The 25,561-nt window shown below is 39.1% G+C and overlaps 1 protein-coding gene across 1 annotated transcript in view; it reads left to right on the forward strand.

The window, feature by feature from the left end:
* FAM13A (family with sequence similarity 13 member A) overlaps positions 1-25,561 on the forward strand; it is a 254,998-nt gene that overhangs the window by 55,902 nt on the left and 173,535 nt on the right. Inside the window, exon 4 of the mRNA XM_054727491.1 lies at positions 9,823-9,976. Within this exon, the coding sequence (XP_054583466.1) occupies positions 9,823-9,976 (154 nt within the window). The remainder of the gene's footprint in view (positions 1-9,822; positions 9,977-25,561) is intronic.

Genomic DNA, 25,561 nt, shown 5'->3' on the forward strand with positions numbered 1-25,561 from the left:
AAAGATGATCACGTATGATATGTGTTGGAGAACGCTCCCATAAGAGTAATTACTGAAGAATACGATTTTGGAAGGGAATGAGATTACTCCTTATTGAGCACGTCCTGTGTCACTGTCACTGTCCTGTGCGCCAGGTGCACACTGGGTGCACCAGAGGGAGTGCTGCCTGCCCCCAGTGTTACAGGGGAGCAACGTTCAGGGCTTAGAAGCAAACCCAGACTCCATCTGGATCACCTTGTAGTTCATGCATAACTCACAGATGTCTTTCCTTTTTATGTGTGTCTCTCAGTGAAAATCACTGTTCTTACTGTTAACCAGCATTGGGGTTCTTGGGTTCCCCAAGAAGGAAATCAACAGGAAACCTCAGAGAAGTTTCCAGGCAGATTTTACTAAGCTTATGCTCGAGCACAAAGGAGGCAGCACAGAGGACAGGAAGGTCCTCTGAACCTGCTTGGGGGCTGGCTCGGCTTGGCTGCTTTTATAAGCTGGGGAAAGTGGGCTTGCACGAAGAGGTTGGCTTTTTGAAAAAAGCGGGCTTGTAGAATTGTCCATATCAGGGTAGGAAAAACAGGTGGTTAGTAGAGAGATAAAATTCTGCTTTTTTTTTTTTTCCTCGAGCACAGAGTAGAGGCATGGTGACATTTCTTGTGGTCAGCTTATCCGACGTTCTACCTGGCAGTATTTTTTCCATTCCCAGGTCCAAGTCCCTATACTGTCTCATTCCACTGAAGGCTCATCACATGGGAGACCTGGAATGTGACGGCTGCTTACATTGTAGCATTTACTATGTAAGGCAAAAATCTAAAATACCCTAAGTAGTGCCTGTTCAATTATAAAAGGAAAAAAGATGTGAAGGATGTAGAGTTGAGCTGTGTGATTGTTTTCCCATTATGTCAGAAGAGGCTGTAAGAACGCAAATACACTGAGTGGCCAGATTATTATGATGTCTGAACACATAATAATCTGGCCACTCAGTGTGTGTGTGTGTGTGTGTGTGTGTGTGTGTGTGTGTGTGTGTGTACATGTGTCTGTGTGTGTGTGTGTGTGTGTGTATTAAAGGCCCGGTGCATGAATTCGTGCATGGATGGGGTCCCGCCAGCCTGGCCAGGGGAGGGGACATGGGCAGTTGGCCGGCCTGCCTGCTGGTCAAGGGGACAATTTGCATATTAGCCTTTTATTATATAGGATATACACTGAGTGGCCAGATTATTATGTGTTCAGAGATCATAATAATCTGGCCACTCAGTGTACATCTTTGTGGATATTCTGTGAAATATTTTGTTGAAAGAGCAGAATGCATGTTCGTTTCATGATTCACAACCAGTAGGTTGGTCTCCTCTGTGAAGAAATTGTATTAACTCTATTACTGAGTCTTTAAGTCTTGTATCAAATACCTTCTCCTGTAAGAGACCTTTCCTAATAATAATAATAATAATAAATACTTTTTAAGTCCCCTAACAGATGGCTAAACCCCCCCCCCCCCCCAAATACACAATTCTTACCTCTTGTGACCTATCTTGAACTAGTCTGTACCTTTATTATGGTATATTCTATTAGTTATGATATTTATATAATTTTCTTTCCCCTCACCCCATTACATAAATTCCTTTAGGGCAGGGGCTCTCCTGCCCTTAGTCTTGGTATTGTCAGAAGCACTTCCCACCAGCAAAGAAAAGAAGTGCTTAGTAATTATTTGTTGGATCAGGAACAGTTTATATATTCATTAAATTAACTGTTCTGGTTGTTTTCAGTCATATGAAAGATATGCAAATCCACTCTCTCACTCTATCCTGTTGCCCAACCTTGGTAGGCAGATTGCAACTACTTTAATTCCTTGTTGACTGTTCAAGGAAGTTTTTATTTGTGTTGAATGGAAGTCAAACCTCTTGAGTTTTCTGGCACATTGGGAGTTGTTTACAGCTGCTTTTTCATTGGTGTTATTGTTCAAAGGGACCTGCCTGAGGAGTGTACTGTACACCAAACAGTTTATACTAAGCATTCATTTATTCATTGGCTCACCCATCAGATGACTCATATACCACTTGTACCTATTAAATAAATGTGGATGTCTGCAAGCTTGAAATACCCTTGATGTTCGTATGGTATGTTTCAAATGATGTGAGTATCTTACCATATTTATAACTTTTAGGACCAACTAAGAGACTGTATAGTCCCTTAAACATATAAACAAGGAGCTATGAAATATGTATTTTTAAAAAACATTGGAAATGAGATCATGGTCTTATTATTATTCTAGGGAAATTGAAACCATTTTATAGAGGTAGAAAGAATGCACTCACACATCAGCATTATATAATAGAGACATATTTGATTAAGGTTAGCCATATATGTAACAAAATTCTGGCATAAAATTAATTTTCAGTGCTATCGGGGAACTGGTTTTAATTTAGTTGACCTAAGAGTATACAGAACAAATATTTTCCAAATTAGTCACACGTAGGAGGGTCATTTATCACTCACAAGTAGAAGGGGCTTTCTTACCTTTCACATAGTATAGTTTTGTTTACTTCTCATACAAATTACTTATGTGAAGTATACAGTTTGATGTTTAGTGATGCCTTTTTACTAATGAAAGTTGTTTTGCTAGAGGTAACACTAAGGTGAAATTATCTCATCTTTACTAAGAAGGTTTCAAATGAAACTGCTCGTGTACTAGTAATCTCTCTGTGGGTGGCCAACCTGTTGCTAGAGAACAAGTGAGCATCTTATTAAAAGTTGTTTGTTTGCTCTGGGTGAGGTAATGTTCTGTTATCAGATTAAGCTTCCTAGAAGCATATACTTTCATCACTTTAAAAAATTTCCAAGTAACATTATTAGTTTCATTAATAATAAGTCCTTGTTCCTTGTAAGTAACTAAAATAATACCAAAAAGGGCAGAAATACAAAATAAAATTTACCCAGTGACCCTTGCCATTCATATTTTTCTGAATATTATTTTAGAAATTTCCACAAAAGAAATATTCTTACTTGCTATTCTGTTACTAACTTTATCATTTAAATTACATACCATGAGCATCTTTCTATGTCAGCAAATATTAACCTGTACACCAGTGTTGTATGTTATTAGTATTCCTTTATCTATCATAATAAAAGCATAATATGCTAATTAGACCAGATAGCCGAATGACCTTCCAGAGGACATCATTCCAGACGTCCTTCCGGATGAAGCCAGGGTGGCAGGGGCTGAGGCAGAGGCGGTTAGGGGCAATCAGGCAGGCAGGCAGGCAAGTGAGCAGTTAGGGGCGATCAGACAGGTAGAGTGGTTAGGGGCCATGAGGCAGGCAGGCGAGAGTGGTTAGGGATGATGAGGCAGGCAGGCCAGTGGTTGGAGGCAATGAGGCAGGCAGGCGAGTGGTTAGGGGCTATGAGGCAGGCAGGCAGAGTGGTTAGGGACTATGAGGCAGGCAGGCGAGCAGTTAGGAGCCAGCAGTCCTGAACTGTGAGAGGGATGTCCGACTGCCTGTGGGATCGGGCCTAAAGCGGCAGTCAGATATCCTCCAAGGGATCCCAGATTGCGAGAGGGTGCAGACTGGGTTGAGGGACTCCTCCTCTCCCCCCCTCCCCCGCCATGCACAAATTTCATGCACCGGGCCTCTAGTGGTTTATAATTTACTTAATTTCCTCTTGATGAACATTTAGGTTCTTTTTAGTTTGGGAATATTATCCATTCACATTTCAGTGAACAGAAAGATTGGTGGCTACTCTTGAGTGAATGGTGCACACCTGATAAATATTTCACTGACTTCTGATTATGTCATAAATTAAAAATCTACACAATTTATTAGCTGACTTTTATAATTGATATATCTGTACACATATATATGTATGTTCACACACTCATACTCAAATAGCAGCAACTCCTTGGTGATACACCCAGTAAACCCTTGCTTCCACCACTCTGGAGCCTCCCTACAGCAGCCCACTTTTTACTTAGATTGCAGTTAAATCCCTGATTTTGGGGGCTCTCTGATTCCCAGGTTTTTCCCCACATCTTCTCTTTTTCCTCCAGACAGTTGTGCAAATGCTGAATTCTTCCTCTTATCCTTCCATTTTTCATAGGCCATCAATTTGTTCTCTTTTAGAAAATTCTTTATCATACAAATTCTTGTTCCGAAAATTACAATAAAGATATCCCAATCTTCATGTTCTTAAGTATATCAATTTCTATCTGATTTTTATCGTTGCAGGTTTAATTACTATTGTTAAGAATAATAATCAGTTATTTTTCACTATTTTGGTTGAAACCATGTATCTAAAATATATTGGAACATATCCAGTTATCCAGTGTGAATTTTTTTGTAATCATTTATCCACCCATTGACAACTTTATGTCAAATATCTGGATATTTTTAAAAATATCTGAATTACGTAAAATTTTTCAGTGTATCCAGAATATTGATTATTACATAGACATGGTTGGGTAATTGTTGGGTAGTCTGGAACCTTCATTTAGGACGTTTTATCTTCTACTGATACTTTTGAGGGGGAAAATACCAACTTATCACTTGGATTAATTAGTGGCAATATTTATAAAAGCCACAATGTGAGGGGGGGGATGAAACCTGACATACATATTATAAATTGAATACCTGGAAACACCACCCTCGGTAGTTCTTAAGAAGGAAAACATTGCCTACGGTGCAGCCAGATACATAAACAATTCTGGAAATTGTTGTTTCTACCGCCCCACATGAATTCCAAGAAACATTAGGAGCCTTTAAAAAAAATCTTCCAGCTTTTCATTTATACTAAATTTTTATTTATAACATATAAATGAATTTAGTTCGATCACTATAGACTCAGAGGTAGGGCAGTTTACAGTTGGCAACATTTACCTTTTAAAGTGGTTTATTCAGCCTGAACTCCAGTGATTGCTTTCAATAATAGATTTTATTTATTTTTTTTTTTTGCAAAGAACAACCTAAGGGAGTTTGTTTCAACATGTCAGCATTTTTTAATTGCAAAATAATAAGTTAAGGACATAATATTTGCATGGAATGAATGTGGACAAGATTGGGCAATGTGATCTAGTGATAATGCAATTAGGTACATTCAATCCTACAGTCATATTCTGATTATATTGAACCAAATGATGACAGTACAAAGAGAGGTCACAAGTGAAGTATCTCATCACTCTTTACCTACTTAAGCCTTTTGTTAATGACTTAGATTAAGACATAGAAGACTTTGTGCATATAAAATAGTCAAAAAAACAAAGCTGAGAAGAATATGTTGACTAGCAAGGTTAGAAATAAAAGATTGAAGAAGACTACAGAGATGTTATTTCTTTTTAACATATCATAGGTTCAAAAATGGCAAAAAAATTAGCTAATTGATATTTACAGTAAATTAATGCTTAGTCTTAAACTTTGATTCTCAAGAGAGATAAGGACTAGAAAGACATAGCAACTAGAAAGAATAGCAACTCTTGTGAAAATAACTAGAGCATTTTAGCCAATTGAAAATTCAGGATAGACCAGCATTGTTATCTTTAAATGCTTACTCTACATAATAAAAAACTTGGTGTGCATATTTACTAGTATAGTTTGAAAGCACTTTTTTTTTTTAAGTTGCGGTTCTTTTTCTTTTTTTAAATATATTTTTATGGATTTCAGAGAGGAAGGAGAGGAAGAGAGAGATAGAAACATCTGTGATGAGAGAGAATCATCGATTGGCTGCCTCCTGCATGCCCCACACTGGGGATTGAGCCCATAACCTGGGCATGTGCTCTGACCGGGAATCAAACCAGTAACCTCTTGGTTCATGGGTCTGTGTTCAATCACTGAGCCACACTGGTTGGGCCAGATTTCATTCTTTTTTATAGCCAAGTAGTATTCTGTTCTGTATATGTACCACAACATTTTTAACACTCATCTGCTGATGGGCACTTGAGTCAATTCCATGTGTTGGTTATTTTAAATAATGCTGCAATAAATATAAGGGTACTTATATTCTTTCAAATTAGTGTTTTGGGTTTCTTTAGATAGATAGATAGATAGATAGATAGATAGATAGATAGATAGATAGATAGATATAGATATAGATATAGATATAGATATAGATATAGATATAGATATAGATATACACCCAGAAGTGGAATCACTGGGTCATAAGGCAATTCCATATTTAATTTTTTGAGGAGCCTCCATGTTGTTTTTTATTTTAGATATTTGTTAACAACAGCACCCCACTTCCAGGAACCAAACTCTGTATTAGTTTTCAATTATTGTGAACAAATCAACACAAATTTAATGGCTTAAAATAATAAACATTTGCTATGTCACATACAACTTAGCTGGGTCATCTGCTCTTGGTCTGGTCTCACAATGCTGAAAGTAAAGTATCAGCTAGACTGTGTTTTCAATGGAGGCTTGATTTGGGGGAAGAATCTGCTTTCAAGCTCATTCACGTGTTAACGTAAAAAATATTCAAACCTGTAAAGAGTTGTTGGTGAGTTTATTTGAGCCAAACTGTCGACAATTGCCAGGAAGCAATATCTCAATGGATTGGGATAGTGCTCCAGGGAATGGCAGTTTCTCATCGATTTTTATACCTTGCAATCAAAGGAAGGGATGTAGGGTGGTTACATGAAATCCACTGGTGATAAATTAGAGAGGTAGGAGAAAGCAAAGCGGGAAACCCCTAGGATTGGATAAAAAGTAAAATGATAGACAAATACTTAGGTGGGTACAGGAATAATTAACATGATAACAATGAAGGAATTTGTGGTATCTGTCCTGGCGCCCAGGTACATTAGGTTGTGCCCCAAGGGGTCCAGAAAAAGGGAAGTTATAAGTTACCAAGACATTTCAAGGATATGTTATTACTAGAGGCCCGGTGCACGAAATTTGTACACAGGGGTGAGGGGTGGGGGGTCCCCTCAGCCCAGCCTGCACCCTCTCCAATCCGGGACCCCTCAGGGGATGCCCGATCCCCTAAACCGGCAGTCAGACATACCTCTCACAATCTGGGACCACTGGCTCCTAACTGCTCACCTGCCTGCCTGCCTGATGGCCCCTAACTGTCCCCCCCCCCACCGGCCTGGTTGCCCCTCACTGCCCACCCCCCGCTGGCCTGGTCACCTCTAACTGCCCCCGCACCGGCCTGGTCACCCCCTATTGCCCCCTCCCACTGGCCTGGTTGCCCCTCACTGCCCACCCCCTGACAGCCTGGTCTCCCCTTACTGCCCCCCCCTGCCAGCCTTGTTACCCCCAACTGCCCCCCCCCCACCAGCCTAGTCACCCCCAACTGCCCCCACCCCCCTGCCAGCCTGGTTGCCCCCAATTGCTCCCCTGCCGACCTGGTTGCCCCCAACTGCTCCTCCTGCCGACCTGGTCACCCCCAACTGCCCCCTTCCTGCAGACCTGGTTGCCCCCCGTAGCCTGCTGTTCAGTCATTTGGTCATCCCGCACTAACCCCCCTGCCGGCCTGGTCGCCCCACACAGCCTGCTGTTCGGTCATTTTGTCACCCCTCACTAACCCCCCTGCCGGCCTGGTCGCCCCACGCAGCCTGCTGTTCGGTCGTCCGTCCAGTTGTTTTGGTTGTGACAGTCCCTGGCTTTTTATATACTAGGATAGCTGCAAAAGGACAGATAGGCTCAATTGAGGTAAAAGTTGACCTTGTCAGTGAAGATACCAGCCTGGGATGTAACTACCCACCATAACTGCTTTTAATTTAAGACCATCCTTTGTGGTTACTTTAGGTCTCTGAGTTTGCAAGACTGCCATGCAGGCCTTCCCTGAGCTTGTCAGGTTAGCATGTGGCCTCTTTTGTCCACACAGGTTGTTAATAAAACTCATTTTCTTGCAGCTACATGATTAAGGACCCCATCTTCTACCTGGCTGTGAGCTAGAGACCTCAGGTCTACGTTAGTTCCTTGCCAAATAGATCTCTAAGGCTAGCAGCAGAATCCCATACAAGTTTGCTAAGATTGAGTCTTGTATGACATAACGTAATCATGGGAGTGACATCCTGTCATCTTTGCCATATTCTGTTGATCAGAATCAAGTCACAATGGCCAGCGTGGCTCAGTGGTTGAGTGTCGACCAGGAGGTCACAGTTCGATTCTGGGTCAGGACACATGCCTGGGTTGTGTGCTCTATCCCCAGTAAGGGGCCAGCAGGAGGCAGCTGATCAATGATTCTCTCTCATCATTGATGTTTCTATCTGTCCCTTCCTCTCTGAAATCAATAAAAAATAAATTTTTTAAAGAAGCAAGTCACAGATTCTGTCTACAACTGAGGGGGGTACAAGATTGTGACTCATGGGAGTCACCTTAGTATAAGGTACCTAAAAGTTATTACAGGAGGGTAGATCAGGTCCCCCAGAGTAATCAAGTGATAGTCCTTGGAAACTGTAGATGTTGCCTTATCTGGGGGGAACTTTACAGTTGTAATTAAGATAGAAATCTTGAGATAAGGGGGTTATCCTGGATTATCTGAGTGGGCACTAATTGCAATTACTACCTGTATCCTTATAAGAAGGAGGTAGAGAGCCCTGGCCAGTGTTTCTTAGTGGTTAGAGCGGCGGCCCATGCACTGAAAGGGTCTCAGATCAATTCCTGGTCCAGGGCACCTACCTGAGTTGTGGGCTCGCTCCCTGCCCCCACGCGGAGTTGGTGTGGGAGGGAACCAGTTGCTATGTCTTTGACATTGATGTTTCTCTCTCTCTCCCCCTTCCTTTTTCTCTCCCTTCCACTCTCTGAAAAAGCAATGGGAAAAAAATGTCCTCAGGTGAGGATTAAAAATAAGAATAATAAAAGAAGAAGGAGCTAGAGGGAGATTAGGTACATACACATAGAGGAAGGCCTTGTGAAGACAGAGCAGAGAGACTGAAGATTAAAATGATGCAATCACAGCCGAGAATGCTGCCAGCCCACTAGAAGCTGGGAACAGATTCTCCCCTAGGGCCTCTGTAGGGAGTGTGGCCCTGCTCACACTTTATTTTCTGCCCAGAACTGTGAAAGACTAAATTTCTGTTGTTTTAAGCCACCAAATTTGTAATAATTTGTTACAGCAGCCACACCAAACTAATACAGATGGGTATTAAATGATACTTTGGTTTTGCTTTGTAAACTCATTTTACTGGTTACTCAGTGAGATTAGATACCATTTCATAAGATTATTGACTGTCCAGTTATTTTCTTCTATAAGTTTTTCAACTCATGCTTTTGTTTCTTTTTAAAAAGTTCACTTTCTTATTGTAATTCTTTACTTATTCCAACTACTAATTTTACTGAAGAGATGTTTATCTTATGTATATTATGATGTCTTCTTCATTTAGAGGTTTTCTTTTTCACCTTATTTTAAATTATGGAATTTTTTTAAATACCCCAATGAAGACAGCATATTTTCCTTTCATTTTTTGTACATTAGCTAAGAAATCCTTAAAGATTGTGTTGCTGTTATTTGTGTGGCTGACTATTGTTGCCATGATAAAATACCCGTTCTTTTTGTTATAACACTTGTTCTTTGTTGCTTTTACTTTTAGATAAATGTTACCTTACTTATAGCAATTTCTAATATATACAAAGCATTATCGCACCCATGTTAACCTATACCTTCTTTCCAAACAACTGGTACTTTTCTTATTCAGCACAAGCTATTGAATCAGATCTTGGTAATCAAGCAAGTATCGTAACATCTTATGTGGCCCTATATAGCTTGTTGAAAATCCCAGGTGTCCTTATGAGAAGGCTGCTCAATCATTGAGGAGATGTCAGCATAGAAGCCTCAGTCAGCTGTGCTGGCATTTTTGTGTTTCCATAGTAATTCCTCTCAAAACTTTTCCCTTATTTTCAGTGTGCCACCTGGGCTTGAATGCATGAAAGAACAAGACCTCTGCAACAAGATAATGGCTACAATACTAGAAAATTACAATACCCTGTTTGAAGTAGAGCACACAGGAAGTGATAACCAGAGTTGTGAAAACCCAACGAAGCTTATCATCGTAAAAGTAAGTTTGATATTTAGTTTTTCAGGATTGCTGTATGTTGAGTGGAAGACATTTTATTTACATAATTGTTTTTCATGAAAATTCCATTTGGATATAACTTCAGGTTATTATTCCTATGTTTATTTCATTCTTCTTATGAAACCTATTTTCTCTATCAAGTGTTTGTTAAGTAATCTGCATTCTTCTAAGATTGAAGAATAATTGTGAATTGATGTTTCCTTGATGCTATGAAATCATCTCAAAAGCACTTATGTGAGCCCAGTGCTGGGATCGATTGGGTGTACCCCCTTTTTATGGCAGTCTGGTGTTACAGCGAAGATATGATACATGCTATGTCTGTGTTCAGGAGTGCTAGCTTACTGAGTAAATTGCAAAATCCCTTCAGACAGTAAGTATTTCTATGTCTTTTTGTCACTCTTGTGTCTGGCACACTTTCAAGTTCAACCTCAGATTTTAACTCCCATATATGTAGTCATTGGTAACTATAATCAGTAAAGGAGAGTATTTTGAAAACCTAAAAAGGAATTCTTGACAATACTACCTAAATGTTTGTATACATTGGCTGATAATTTATAGCATATTATTTACACTTTAGGTAAATGCACGTAGGTCTCTAAAGATTTACAATTGAGAGTCAGAGAATAAACATCCAAACCAAATCCTCCAGATGCGGGAAAAGAAGGAAGGCACTGCATTCCTTTTTCATATATATTGAGGCAAAATCATGATGGAACTGATCATGGAAGATTCCCTCAGGAGGTTTCCTGAAACTTATCAAATTTACAGACCTACTCTATTCTTGTTGATTCAATGATAAGGAATGATTAAAAGATACTTGGTGTGGGTGTTTTCATCTCTTCTTCCATTTGAGGCATGACTTTGAAGTAGAAATAAAAGGTAATGGGTATCAGATAGCACCCTATCAAAACAGCACAAGAAGACTAAAACAAGGTTTTCTTAACTGGGGCTTATGCTGTTAATAACAACAGACTCCCTGTAACAGATGAGTACATCTGAGAGAAATGCACTTAGCAGGAATCTTGCCAACCTAATAAAGAGAACTTTAAGCTGAAATTTGAGGGAAGGGAAGAACAATGCTCAGATAAAATGGTAAAATGAAATACTTTGGAGAATATCAGGTGTAACCTAAGGTGGAGGTAATATGGAAGCTGAGAAAATGTCAGTGATTCAAAAGAGAAAAGAGGAAGAAAAAGCCGTACTTATATCACTTCTGCTACCAAAAATAAAAAGAAAGAAAGAAAGAAAGAAAGAAAGAAAGAAAGAAAGAAAGAAAAAAGAAAAATTATTTTTTAAATAGAGAAAATTTTACCTTAAATTTGTTCTTTCATTTCCTGCAGTACTTAGCAAGGGGTCTCTTTTTAAAATGTTAAAAAGTGATTGACTTTCTTCCAGCTATATCTTTGATGCTTTTTAATACTCATATCTTTTTTTTTTTACTATTTTTTTAAATAAATCTTTATTGTTCAGATTATTACAATTGTTTCTCCTTTTTTCGCCCCATATCTCCCCACCACCCGGTTCCACCCCCACTCTGCCCTTACCTCCCCCCGTTGTCCTTATCTATAGGTATATGATTTTTGTCCAGTCTCTTCCCGTACCCCCCACACAGACACCCCTTTCCCCCTGAGAATTATCAATCCACTCCCATTCTATGCCTCTGATTCTATTATGTTCACCAGTTTATTCTGCTCCTCAGATTTTTAATTCACTTGATTTTTAGGACCACTTGTTGATAGATATGTATTTGGGGTTTTTTTTGTGTTTTTTTTTTATTTTATTTTTTATTTTATTTTTTAAAATTTCTTTATTGATTAAGGTATCACATATTTGTCCTCGTCCCCCCATTTCCATCCCACCCCCCTCCCCAAACATGCCCCCACCCCCCTGTTGTCCTTAACCGCTGGTTGGGCTCATATGTCTGCACACAAGTCCTTTGGTTGATCTCTCCCTTTATCCCCACCCTTCCCTACCCTCCCCCTGAGGCCCGACAGTCTGATCCATGCCTCCTTGTTTCTGGGTCTGTTCTTGTTCATCAGTCTATGTTGTTCATTATTTCCCCGATATGTATTTGTTGTTCATAATTTTTATCTTTACCTTTTTCTTCTTTTTCCTCTTTTTAAAGAATACCTTTCAGCATTTCATATAATACTGGTTTGGTGGTGATGAACTCCTTTAGCTTTTTCTTATCTGTGAAGCTCTTTATCTGCCCTTCAATTCTGAATGATAACTTTGTAGGAGAGATGGAGGAAAGCAAACTAATGGACGACACAGTGTTCAGAACCACATTTATAAGGTTACTCAAGAATCTTCTAAAAACCGCTGAGAAACTTCAAGTACCTTAATGAGAATACCAAAAAAATGGAAAAGGACCAGTCAGAAATTATGCATACACTGTCTGAAATAAAGAATATACAGACACTCAATTGTAGACCACCGTACCCGAAGAGTCAAACAAAAGATCTGGAATATGAGGAAGAAAAAAACACCCAACCAGAGAGGCGGAAAGAAAGAAGAATCCAAAAGTGTGAGGATAGCGTAAGGAGCTTCTGGGATGGCTTTAAGCGTATCAATATCCGAATTTTGGGGGTGCCAGAAGAAGAGAGAGAGCAAGATACTGAAAACCTATTTGAAGAAATAGTGACAGAAAACTTCCCCCACCTGGTGAAAGAAATAGACTTACAAGTTCAGGAAGCGCACAGAACCCCAAACAAGAGGAATCCAAAGAGGACCACACCAAGACACATCATAATTAAAATGCCAAGGGCAAAAGACAAAGAGAATCTTATAAGCAGCAAGAGAAAAACAGTTAGTTACCTACAAGGGAGCACCCATACGACTGTCAGCTGATTTCTCAACAGAAACCATGCAGGCCAGACGGGAATGGCAAGAAATATTCAAAGTGATGAATATAGCAAGAACCTACAACCAAGACTACTCTACCCAGCAAAGTAATACTCATATCTTTTAAATAGGGCTGATAAAATAATAAGGTAATCTTTAAATATAATAAAAATAGATAAGCAACAAAAGCTTGCTGAGATATAGATAATCTCTGGACTATGTCAACAGGAGATTATATGTTGAGATATATGGAAGAGTGCCCTTGCTTGGAAATCCTTGAGTTTGTAGGTTTAAGCATGGTGGGGAACATAGCACGAGAATACAGATTAAGACACATAAATTGAATTTACTGTGGGAGCCAAATACAGGTAGATACCTTAGGTTGATGAATATGAATGCTACTCTCCTGATGCAAGTTTCAGATCTGGTCTAGAGGCAGACAGATGTCACGATGAGAAACAACATGTCTATACTCTGGAAGCATCATTCTGCTAAAGCAGAACATTTGATCCTTTTTTTTTTATTTTAACTGATCTTGCTCAGAGTCTTATTTCTGAAGGGGTGGAAAATGCAACAGGGGAATGAGTTTTTATGGATTTAATTGTAGCCAATAAGGATGGAAATAGAAGTTATGGAAATTATTTTAACAGGATGTGCCAGTGCCATTTTAGAGCCCCTAATAATGAAGAATATGCTAGCCACAGCTTGATATGTAAAACTGGCCATTGTTTAGAAAGCAGGTTTTTTAATTCCCTAAGACCATAGTGAAACCAAAACGTGGGATGTTGAGTCTGAGTTCGTTGTCCAGAGAAAGCAGAGAAGGAAGTCACAGACAAAAACAGCGGATCGATGTTTATTGAGAGAAGCCAGTCCTGGAAAAGGTGCACTTGGGGCTTTAGGAGCCAACCAGTGTCCAGAGCTTCCTTTCCCTGTTACAGTCGGGAGTAGTTCAGCATCCAAGCAAACGAAAGCCTGTTATGGTGCATGTGTGGAGGCCCACATGGCCAAAAGCCCCGTGGGCACAGGGCCGTGCTCCCCCACAGCAGGAATGTCAGGCATCCGTTGTGCGCTGTGCAGGGGGAGGAAGGGGAGGAAGCACTCGCGCCTTTTTGTATATATGCTTCTTAGTTCCTGATTGGTCCTTTCAAACATTTTAAAGCTCGGGCCCTTCCTTCCCCGCCCCGGGGGGTTCCCGGATTCTCCTCTCTCCGCCCCATGGTCCCGCCACTATCTACCTAGCTGCTTCTGTCGCTCAGTAGTAACAGATATAAACCAAGAGAAGCTACCAGATTAAAAAGGAATTGGGAGGCTCACAATGAAATCATTAACACACTGAAAAGTAGTAAAAATGAAAGGGCAACTAAAAAATGTTGTTATTCTGATCATTCTCATGAGTTCAGCTTTTAGAGAATGTGTACAAACAAAAAAAAGGAAACAGGCACAAAGCAAGTGAAAAAAATACACAAGAGTGACAGAGATATAAATGTTGGAGCTGAGACTGAGGTATAAAATGGGAAGGTATTTTTAATGGGAAAAGTACTAAATGTGCCCCCTGACACACCTTTGTGTACCCCAGGATAGGAAATAGGCAGCGTTGAATGACATTTTTCATGATATTTTTTGTGGGCTAAATGGAGATTTGGGGCGCAGACAAGTATAAATTTGATTGTATTTGGACTTGGATTGAGAACTTTGACCGCAGCATTGGAATGTGGGTCGGTGTTAACTTCAGGGAAGGTTTCTACATTTGTTTGTGTCACCAGTACTTTAATCATTGACTTGAATGAACATATTTGCACGTGCAATAAGGCTAGAGGGGCAGGAGTGGGGTGGAGGGGGTCCATGGGAGGAAAAGGGGGGTACATGTGTAATACTTTCAACAATGAGGATACATTTTTTAAAAAAAGTTGGAAGAATATAGGTCAGGTGTTGGATGTCAGGTATAGAGTAACAGAATGGTGTGTGTGTGGTGCATGTGTTTGCGCACACACCTACAGCTATTTCCCTCTGGCTTAAAACACACACACACAACCAACACCATTTTATTTGGACCTGAAGCTATGTGCTGGGGTCAGATGGACCCCTCCCTCTGACCCAAGGGATGGATGAATCATAAATGGTCTAAAAAGGGTGGTATTATAATCACTCTCTAGTCACTGATTGACTAAAGGTCAAAAGAGACATTTTACCTTACATCCAACAGGTAGCTTTAAGGTAAAGTGTGCTGGGGCAGCGGGCCTCTGGGAAAAATTTTCATCTCTGATAACAAAAACAACAAGAATGGTTTATGAGATAAGAGCTGTAGTGCCTCTGGGTGGAGTTAGGGGTGGTGGCAGTGATGATGATTAACCAGGAAAGTGCTCTAGGGAACGCTCTGTGGTTACGAAAATGTTCTATTTATCTCAATAGGGATGTGTATTATGTGGGTGTATGCTTTTGTCAAAACTCATTCAGCTGTGCCCTTAAGATTTATATATTTTACTCTACGTAAAGTAATTTTAATTTAGGAAAGAGAGAAGAGGGTAGGCCCCTGAATCAGAATGCCCACCCCTCCCATCTGCTTTTGGATGTTTTCATGCCTGGGGCTGCTGCCACCATCTTTTGTTTTTGAGGAATGAATGCATCAGGATACAGAGGTTGGCAACTAAAGAAGGGGAAAGTCTGGGTTCCTCATCACTGCTCATCTGCTGAACCAACCCTGACCACACATACCTCTGGACTTTTAGTTACATGAGGGAAAGAAATGTCCTCATCATATAAACTATCTAACTTTAGTGTAGTATTTTGGGTTTTGCACTGGAAGCCTGCTGCAGTCATAATTGGAAAGTAGTGTACTTTGGTTTGTAAAATAATTTGCATCAATAGAGCCAAGAAGAGACCCAAATAATAAAAGCTAAACTGAAGATCATCCACAGCTTTTAGTTAACTTTTAGGAGAGTATGAAATGTCAGTGTGATGTGATTGCCAAAAATAACTACAGGTTCATTCACTGAATATAACGGTAGTATCCAGAACAAAGAATGTATGTGTCACTGCACTTAGTGTAGGTACAAACAATATCTGCAGTGTTACGTCTGATTTTGAGTACTATGTTCTAACTCTCCTGACAGTCCTGACAATCTCCTGGTCCTCATTTGTCCTAATTAAATGTATATTTGTCTGGTTGACTGTTGTACTTGAGTTTCCCTACTGCTGATGACTTCTAAATCGTAATTCTAGGCCCAACCTAGCAGGAGAGCAATAGAGCCATATTTCCCACTACCTATAAAAAGCTATACCCTGGCCTGTGTGCTGCGTGGTTAGAGTATCGGCCTGTGCATCAAAGGGTCATGGATTCAATTCACAGTCAAGGGCATGTACCTGGATGTAGGTTCGATCCCCAGCCCCAGTAGGGTGTGTGGGAGAGGCCACCAATCAATGTGTCTCTCTCACATCGATATCCTCTCTCTCCACCCCCTCCCCGGCACTCTCCCTTCCACCTCTCTAAAAATCAATGGAAAAAATCTCCTCGGGTGAGGATTAACAAAACAAAAAAGTAATTAATTAATTAACTAATTATTTTAAAGAGCTATGTTGGTTACTCAAATTTTTCATACCAAAAACATCTCCAAAATTTTATCTGTGTTCTCCTTTCTCTAACCTTGTTTGCCAGCCCCTGGCCTACCAAGCTATAATCTTTACTTTTATCCTTAATTCCTATCCTTTCTCTTTCCCACTGGGACTCATGTTCTAGGTTAGACAATATCTCTGGAAGTTAGTGCCTTGTGTCCACCTACTACCATTAGGCCCGTTTCATAGCCACACAGTTTCATACTATTTCCCCACTTCTACGTTCACCCCTTCCCACCTTCTTCCTACCAGTGACAGAATAATGTTCCTAAAAAACAAGCCTGATCATAACGTATTCCTGCCTTAAGTAAGCAAATCTTTTGCTATTGTTTTGCTTCCCACCCTTTTGCTGACAATTTGTAATTAAACTCCTTTACTTGGAATTCAGGCCCTTTACACTGTCCCGTAACCAAACTTACCCCTTCAATACTTCAATGAATATTGAATGGTTCTTGTCTCTTTCTGTTTCTCTGATCTGTCTTTAGTCTCCTTTGAGGACTTTTTCTTCTCAGAATTAAACATTGTTATTTCCTAGGCTTGTTCCTAGATCTTCAATCAGGAGCTCTCCCTGTCAGATCATACATATGTACCTACCTGCCTAGTCATCACTTGCACCTTCCTGTCCTATGGATTGTCTCATCTTCCCTCTTCTGCTGCCTGAGTTATTGCTTATGGAGATATGAACATGTCACTTCCCATATGAAAATTCTTCAGTGGTTCTTGATCTTCACCTATCCCTATATTATAAAATCTGAATCTTAGCATGACAGGTGAGGCTTTTCATGATTGGAACCACCCTGCTTATTCACACTCCTTTCCTACCACTCACACCCATACATTTGATACACTAGCAGTCATTGATTGATGTAATTATAGAAACCATATAACTTAAGTCTCATGTTTGTCAATCTAGTTAGCACAGTGCTTGGCATTCAAAATTCCATGAAATCAATGACTGGACTCTATTAATCTTATCAACAATAATGTCTATGATCATAGTTTGGATATAGCATGAAAGCAATATTAATGAATGTTTTCAAAGTAATTTCATGAAATTAGAAACATGATAGTTCACTGAGTACTTCCTGAGTGCCATACTTAAGAAAAGGTATTAAATACTTCTAAAGTCTTTAACAGTTCTACAAAGAGCACTAATCTTAGGATAAGAAGGCTTATGTCTGTGTAATGTGCTACTCAGCAGTATGACTGGGTAATTTATAATATCTCTGTTTTTCTTTCCTGTTATCTAAAACTAGAGGCCCAGTGCATGCAATTCTTGCACGGGTAGGGTCCCTAGGCCTGGCCGGCAATCAGGGCTGATCTGTGGGGCCACCAGTGGGGCAATCAGGGGGCCACCGGCAGGCACCCGGGACCCGTGCTTCCCTCGCAGCCCTGGCTTCGTCCGGAAGGATGTCTGGTCTAATTAGCATATTACACTTTTATTATTATAGATGGTGAAAATCCTATAGAGTTATTGTGAGATTCAAACTGTTCACAGTAGTAAGAAGATTTTCAAAGCCAGTTAAGCACTCTAGAAATATAAAAGCATTTTTTGTTTGTTTGGCTGTTAATATTGGTTGAAGAGTAACTAATGAAGTCATTGGCTTACTTGAAATGATCTGGTCAAAGATACTTCAGTTAGTTATATAAATAAACTTCAGAGCACAGAGGTCTGAACTCCATCTGGAATTAGAACTTGGGTTAGAACTTCCAATTTGTGTAACTCTGGGCAAATTACTTAATTTTTCCTTTACCTTTGATTTCCTCGTCTGTAAAAGAGGAAAAGTATCAGTAACCAATTTAGCCATTTTTGTTACATTTGAAAGAAATAATGATAGCAAGTCTTCAATAAATTTTTAACATAAAGAAATCATTAGGGTCACATCACCTTTATGATATTTCCTTATGACACCTTACTTCTCTTTACCTTAAACATCAGGCTTGATAACAGAAAAAAGACAGAGAATCAAAAGCAGAAAAATATAATTGACAATGAGGTGTATTACTCATGACAGAAGAGTTTCTGCTTCTAGACATTTTTTGCCATTTAGATTCTAGTTTCAGGGCATGATTAGACTAATTATCCTTTTAGCGTTGGGAAGAATCTGCACACTCAGTAGACAGAAGAATGTGATTTTAGTATTTAATGTCTATCTAAATCTGCTTTTAGAAAATGAACCATTAATAAAAAAACACACAAAACTCCTTTAAGTGAAATTTTTATGAAAGAATGGGATATTTCAGTGACTCTGTGAAATAAATCACTAGGATTTCAGTAAGTTGCTGAGGAGAGGAAGTGAAGTGGGGAGATGAAATCCTTCCACACAGAAGTAAGGCATGGAGGGTTTGTGTAGCGGTGACCATTTCTGACTAGACCATAGGAAGTAGCACTAGGGAGCTATTTCCCAGAGTAAATTAGAATGGTGTTTAACTATGGAGTTAACACATAGGAATGGGAGGACAATTAAAGGTTTATAAGAACAGGATGATTTAACTTAAACTGTGCTTTAGATTTTTACTTTCTTCCTTTGGTGTAAGCAGGAAGTTGGTGTGACTCTCAGTGAAGCTCTTTTGTCATAGGCTTTTGGGGGTACCTACCTAATGTCTGTTTCTGCTCAGCTGACTCTGGTCAGTGCTGCAAAATGGATCATGGCTTCCAGAATGCATTCATCAGCCTCACTCCAGGCAGACTTGCTTTACCAGAGGCCAAGGCAAAGATAAGGAAAACGGCTTATTTATGTGACTCCTCCTTCCACTCCACTTGCCCTGTCATTGGGAGTGAACCACGGTTCCTGTAAGGTTTTTCCAGATTCTACAATTTTTTGGCGATGTCCACTGGATCTAATTGCTTCAGTCAAAGGAATCTGGACAGACCTCGTACATTTCTGCCATTTGGAGAAATCGGTAGTCTGCTGGAGGTCTAAGAATATACATCATGTTGCCCTGGCCAGATGGCTCAGTTGGTTAGAGTGTTGTCCCTACACCAAAAAGGTTGTGGGTTTGATCCCTGTCCAGGGCATATGGGAGGCAACCGATCAATGTTTCTCTCTCACATTGATGTTTCTCTCTCTAAAAATCAGTAAAACATATCCTCGGGTGAGGATTAAAAAATGAAAAATAAGAATATACAGGTTGACTGAGCATTTTGCTGAATTTGGCAACTAGTCTTCATATTTGGTTGTCCATAATTGTTGCCATTTCACTTAAGGTGAAATTTTTTTCTCTTTTTGTCTTTTTGAAGTTTCTATGAAGTAACATAACCAGAGGTGCCTTTATTTTGCCATACTGAAAGTTCAAAGCTGTATTTCTGAATAACTGGGTTAAGAGAAGCACATCTTCCAAGTGGCACCTAATAGCCATAGTTTACTAATTTCTACAACTTCAGAAGAATTCTGGAATTTCTGTTCACAAGTAGATCTAAATCCAGACTTCAGTGAAGCTTTTCTCTCATATCTACCCAAGAATTAACTTAATCACCAGATATTTACTTAAATATGATTTGGTGGCTTAAATATGATTGAAATGATGGGTTATGTAATTTAAGCTCAGTATATTAAATCTACATAATTATTGGTTGCCTCCTATGTGCAAAGCATCGTTTTAGGCACAGGGGATATAATAGTGAGCAATGGACAAGCGTCTGCCCTTATGAAGCATATATTCTAATGAGGATACAATAAGCAATAGGCAATAAATAATTAAGAATATATGTAATATGTCAGTTGGTAAAATGTTCTGTGGAGAAAAAGCAGGGAAGGAGAAAAACAGTATTGGTAAGGGCAGTGGTCAGCAAACTCATTAGTCAACAGAGCCAAATATCAACAGTACAACAATTGAAATTTCTTTTGAGCTTAATTTTTTAAACTTAAACTTCTAACGCCACTTCTTCAAAATAGACTCGCCCAGGCTGTGGTATTTTGTGGAAGAGCCACACTCAAGGGGCCAAAGAGCCGCATGTGGCTCGAGAGCCGCAGTTTGCCGACCACAGTACTAGGGGAATAGCATTTGCCCATTTAAAGAGGATGATTAAAATGCTTCATTGACAAGGAGATATTTGAGCAGAGACTTCAAGGAGGTGACAGAGCAAGCCATGAAGACACTTAGGAGAAGAACACTCAGGCAGGGACAACAGTATAAAGGCCTTGAGATAGGAGTGTACTTGGTCTGTTTGATGAGCAGAGTTGAAGGCCAGTGTGGTTGAATTACAGTGATCAAGAGAGAAAGTTAAGAGACATGAGGTCACAGAGGCAACAAGTGACCAGATCACATATAGTCTTAAAAGTCATTGGAAGGACTTTAACTTTTATTCTGATTGTATTTTAAAAGACAGTATTGAACAGAAGAGTGCCATGATCTGACTTGTGCCATGATCTTACTCAAACTGCTGGGCAGAGAATAGACAGTTGAGCCAGGGGAGTGAGTGGTAGGAAAATTGGTAAGAAGAACTGAAGGTAAGTTAGGATATGAAAGAGCAACACAATAGAAGGTTCTAGAGACCCCACTTAGGATAGAGAATGTTTGAAAGGGAGTAGATGAGCAAGCCAGTTAAAAGAGTAGGAGGCTATGAACAGAGATGGGATGCTTACATCAGTGATTCGTGATGTGGAGCAATCTGGTGTGATGACGAGAGTTAGGTTGTGTTTATGAGAATGAGTGACTGACTGGAAGAGAAGAGAAAATCATTGGAAAGGAGATGGTTAAGGGTTGACAATAAAGATATTGATGGTTTGTCCATATTGACCCTGAATTTACCCAGGAGGATGGCAGATACTGAGGTGGACAGAAAGGCCTGGTCTGCCTAGTCTGTGTATACTATTTATATACCTTGAATGTAAGTTATATGTATGTATACTTAATAGGCTTAATGTAGAGCTTCAGATATGTACACACACAAAATAATGTGGTTAATATGTTTTTAACTATCCAGGAGAATCTGGACGAGGATCATCCTCTTCCAAATCAACATCTTATGAGACCGTCTTTATTGGGCACTGTTGCTATTGCTCATTTTGTCTTTGGGAATTTCTTTTAAAATGGTCTTCAGAGCATATGTTATTCATGCCTCCTATTTTTCCATATATTATTAGACTGGTCAATCTTTGTACTTTAATACTTTATTTGATTACTAGGGGCCCAGTGCATGAAATTCGTGCACAGTTAGGATCCCTAGTCTAGGGTCATGGCCAATCTGAGCCTTCCTGCTGCTGGCCAGGGCCTTCCTTCCCTGGCTACCAACTGGGGCCTTCCTTCATCTTGCACTGCCCCCTGGTGGTCAGCACATGTCATAGCAAGCAATCGAACTCCTGGTCTCTGGTCAAACTCCCAAGGGGACACTTTGCATATTAGCCTTTTATATATTTATAGATAGGTGGGAAATAATTAGTAGTCATTTTGAGCCACAGAAGATCACTAAGTTGGGGAGTAGTGGTTAAATTTTAACTTTGGGTTTTTAATTGAAACCTGTCTATAAAATAAAAATGCTAATTTTTCTGTGTGACTCATAACAAATTCTCAAAACAGGTATTTTTAAATGTTCTGAGTAAAGGCAAAATATTAGAATAGATTTCCCTGGTGATTAGTTTGAGGGACATGCTCATCTATCAATATATGGCAAGTTTGATTACAAAGTTCAGCCTTATTCCTGTAGAGTAAAATTCATTTACTACATAAACTGATATATCACATAAACTTTCTAAAACATTTCCCATGTCTTTTTCATGCTCAGAAACAATGCATGAGTCTCCACATTTTCATTTAAGGCTATAATCTAAACAAAATAACTTCAAAATATATTCACTTTAAAAAAATCTGATACCTACTTTGTGTAACGTTCTGGACTAAGGGCCAGGCCTCTTCAGAAAATAAATAAGACATTTCCCTGTTTCTAAGGGAACTTACAGTGCACAACACACAGAATCAGTGTGGGAACAGAGGGGCAGAGGGAGGGGGAGCTTTATGCCGGATATTGTGCTGAGTTCTTTTATGCACTTTCCCTCATTTCTCACAGTAACTCAGGGAAGCAGGTGATCTAAATCCACTTTTCAGTTGAGGAAATTTAAGGAGAATATTCTTCAGGGTCAACAGCAGTAAATAACAGAGCTAGGTTTTGAACTCAGAGTACTAATTGGGCTAATTAAGTATAGAAATAATCAAAATCTCAGATTTAAGATTTTTGTGCCATGATCATTTACACATTTCTTTATTCAGTATGTATTTGTGCAATTTAGTGTCAAGGAAATACTTGAGTTGTGTTCTTCTGACTCTAGTCCTGTATGCTTTCACTACCCCCAGCCCTTTCCATCGCCCCTCAAAGATATTCCAAACTCGGTAGCAGTGGAGTCATAGTAGGAGTCATAAAAATGTTTGAGTTTTTATGTCATTGTTTGATACTTTGTGATTTGGCTGCATTGTCTCTTTGTGTGTATGGGGACTTACATGGAGTGAATAACTGACTCCTGCCCACCAAAATCTACTTGTTCTTATTTTGAAAACCTAGGAACACAGAGGTAGCGCTATATTGAAACTTACTTGCTCATTTTTTCATATCGGACCTTTCTTTGCATAGTGAGGTATACTTTTTAGATTAGTTCTGAGTTTGAAGGTTAAAAAATATTAAGTGATACTAAGAAAAACAAAGATAAAATAGCATGATAGAATGTCATTTGCTTGCATGACCCACATAGGTACTTTCTAGTAGTGGAAACTGATAAGATTACCAGTAAGTAATAAAAGTAGTATTAAAGGTTATTACCTTAGGGTGGTAAACACACAATACAATATACAAATAATGTATTATAGAATTGTGTACCTAAAACCTGTATAATTTTACTGACCAATGTCATCCCCCAAAAAATTAAATAAAAATAAATAAACAAAGATTATCGCTTAGCTTGGAGCACTTTTATGGTCCAAATTATAGATCATACCCACATATTTATAATTCAGATTGCTGTTAATTTCTTCTCCCCAGATGTTTTTGTTTTATAGAGTGTTTACAGATAAACACTAGGAAGTTATGTCTGCTCAGGAATCATTGGAATAGATATATCTGCCAGGTGTTAAATTCCTTCTTTCCTATTATGGGAAATATGTAACAGAAGACAGACTAAATTGCTTTGGTTATGAAAACATCATTATGCTACGTAGCCTTTAAAATGTTTACAGTGAGATGACAGCACTTTGAAACTCACACCTCAGAACTTGCCTACTTGAAATCATTAGTGCATGTGTTTGGCAAATAGAGACACTAAGTAAATAAGTAAATATTTAGGATTTTCAAAGACCACTGGTAGTTGCTTTAGAACTGAATTTCTGCTATTTCCTTCATTTGGCCTCCTAAGAATAAAAGTTATGCTTCTGTGGACCAGATGTACCTGGAAAGAATAGGGTATAAATTCCCAGCTTTGTTATTCGTTGGTTAAAATAATCCTGGGGTGGTTCCGTTTCAGGAGCACTCCCAGCACATTTTCAGTCTCCCTTTTCTTTACCCCTGGCGTGTTCCCTTGCCTTTCCCTCTCCTAAGCACCAAGGGACCTTCTTTTGCTTCTGTAACTTGTTTCCTGAGCCTATGCAGCCCAACTAGCTCATTTCTACTACTTGTGTAATTTTCTCATATAATTTTGGGGGGAAAAAGTAATAATAATTCTGGGTGTGTGTTTTAAGTGTTTTCCAGAACTTTACCCCAAGTGGATGCTTCAGAATCACTGTAACAGTTCTAGTAACTTAATAATGAGACCTCTTCTTGTCTACATCTCCCTCAGGGTTATTACCAATTCCCCTGATGATCACCCAAATAAACTACTTGTCCTCAATCTCTGTTTTAGGGTCTACTACTGGTTGAGGTTCTATCTAAGACATCTCAAATTCTCCCTTTATGAGCCCTCTCTCATTCTCCAGGTACAGTTAATATCAGTCTCCTGTTGTCTTGGAAGTGCTTTCTTTCTCCTTCTTAGAGCTTGCTTTACTTTCTGCCTTGGGTGAGTTACTTTTGTTTTCTGTTGTATTGCATTGTAAGTTCTTCAAGGATAAGAACAATATCTCATATTTACTTAAACTTTGCCTTTTCTCTAAAAGTTGTGGAGTAACATACATTCTTGCGCCTTCTAACACATTTATTCTAGTTCCTTATATTTACTCAAAAATGTCCATTGAATTATACAATGTGTGTGTAAATAAAAGGTAACTCAAACTTATTTTAGCAAAGTCATAGTAATTTCGTCTCATAACAAACTCTCAAAATAGGTATTTTTAACTGTTCTGAGTAAAAGCAAAATATTAAAATAGACTTCCCTGGTGATTAGTTTGAGGGACATGCTCATCTATCAATATATGGCAAGTTTGATTACAAAGTTCAGCCTTATTCCTGTAAAGTAAAATTCAATTACCACATAAACTGATATATCACATTAAAAAAAATGTAACAGAACCCCACCTAACTAATATGCCAATTAATCATTTCTCTTATTTTCATGTAAAGCATACTGACTGCTGTCCATGGCAACTCTGAACGCTTGTGTCTAATAGGCTATTCTCATACACTTTTTCATTATCAGTTTTACTGTATGCTCACGAAGAGTCAATTATGTTTGTTTCCAAGACTATTCATGTCATTTTTAATAGTACCTATATAATTTAATTAAAGAAATGCAGTGTGAATACAACATTATAGTTATTTCTAGGAAAATGCCAAACTAATTAATAGAAGCTTCTGTAACAGACTCTGAAATCTTAATGGCTTAACACAATCAAAATTTATTTCTCACTTACTTCACAGTCCAATGGGTTGAGCAGCCGTATTCCGTTTTGCCCCAACCATCCTACAAGATTGCCTCAACAGGAAAAATGGGGGGTTGAGAATAAATGTGGAATATTTCCGTGATTATATCTGCAAGTGGCTTATAAAACTTCTGCTCTCATTCTAATGAGTAGATTCAATCATATGGCTCCTAACCCAACTGTAAAGGAGGCTGGAAATATAGTCTTCCTGGTACCTGGAGAGAGGACATAGAAGGCTTTAGGACATGGTATAGTGTATGGAAAAAATGATCTCTGTTACCAAAGCTATGTTGCATAGATTGGAAGGACTCAATAAAGGTTGAAGTCTTCATATTTTCA

Source organism: Eptesicus fuscus, chromosome 2 (genome assembly GCF_027574615.1).
Source record: "Eptesicus fuscus isolate TK198812 chromosome 2, DD_ASM_mEF_20220401, whole genome shotgun sequence".
NCBI lineage: Eukaryota > Metazoa > Chordata > Mammalia > Chiroptera > Vespertilionidae > Eptesicus > Eptesicus fuscus.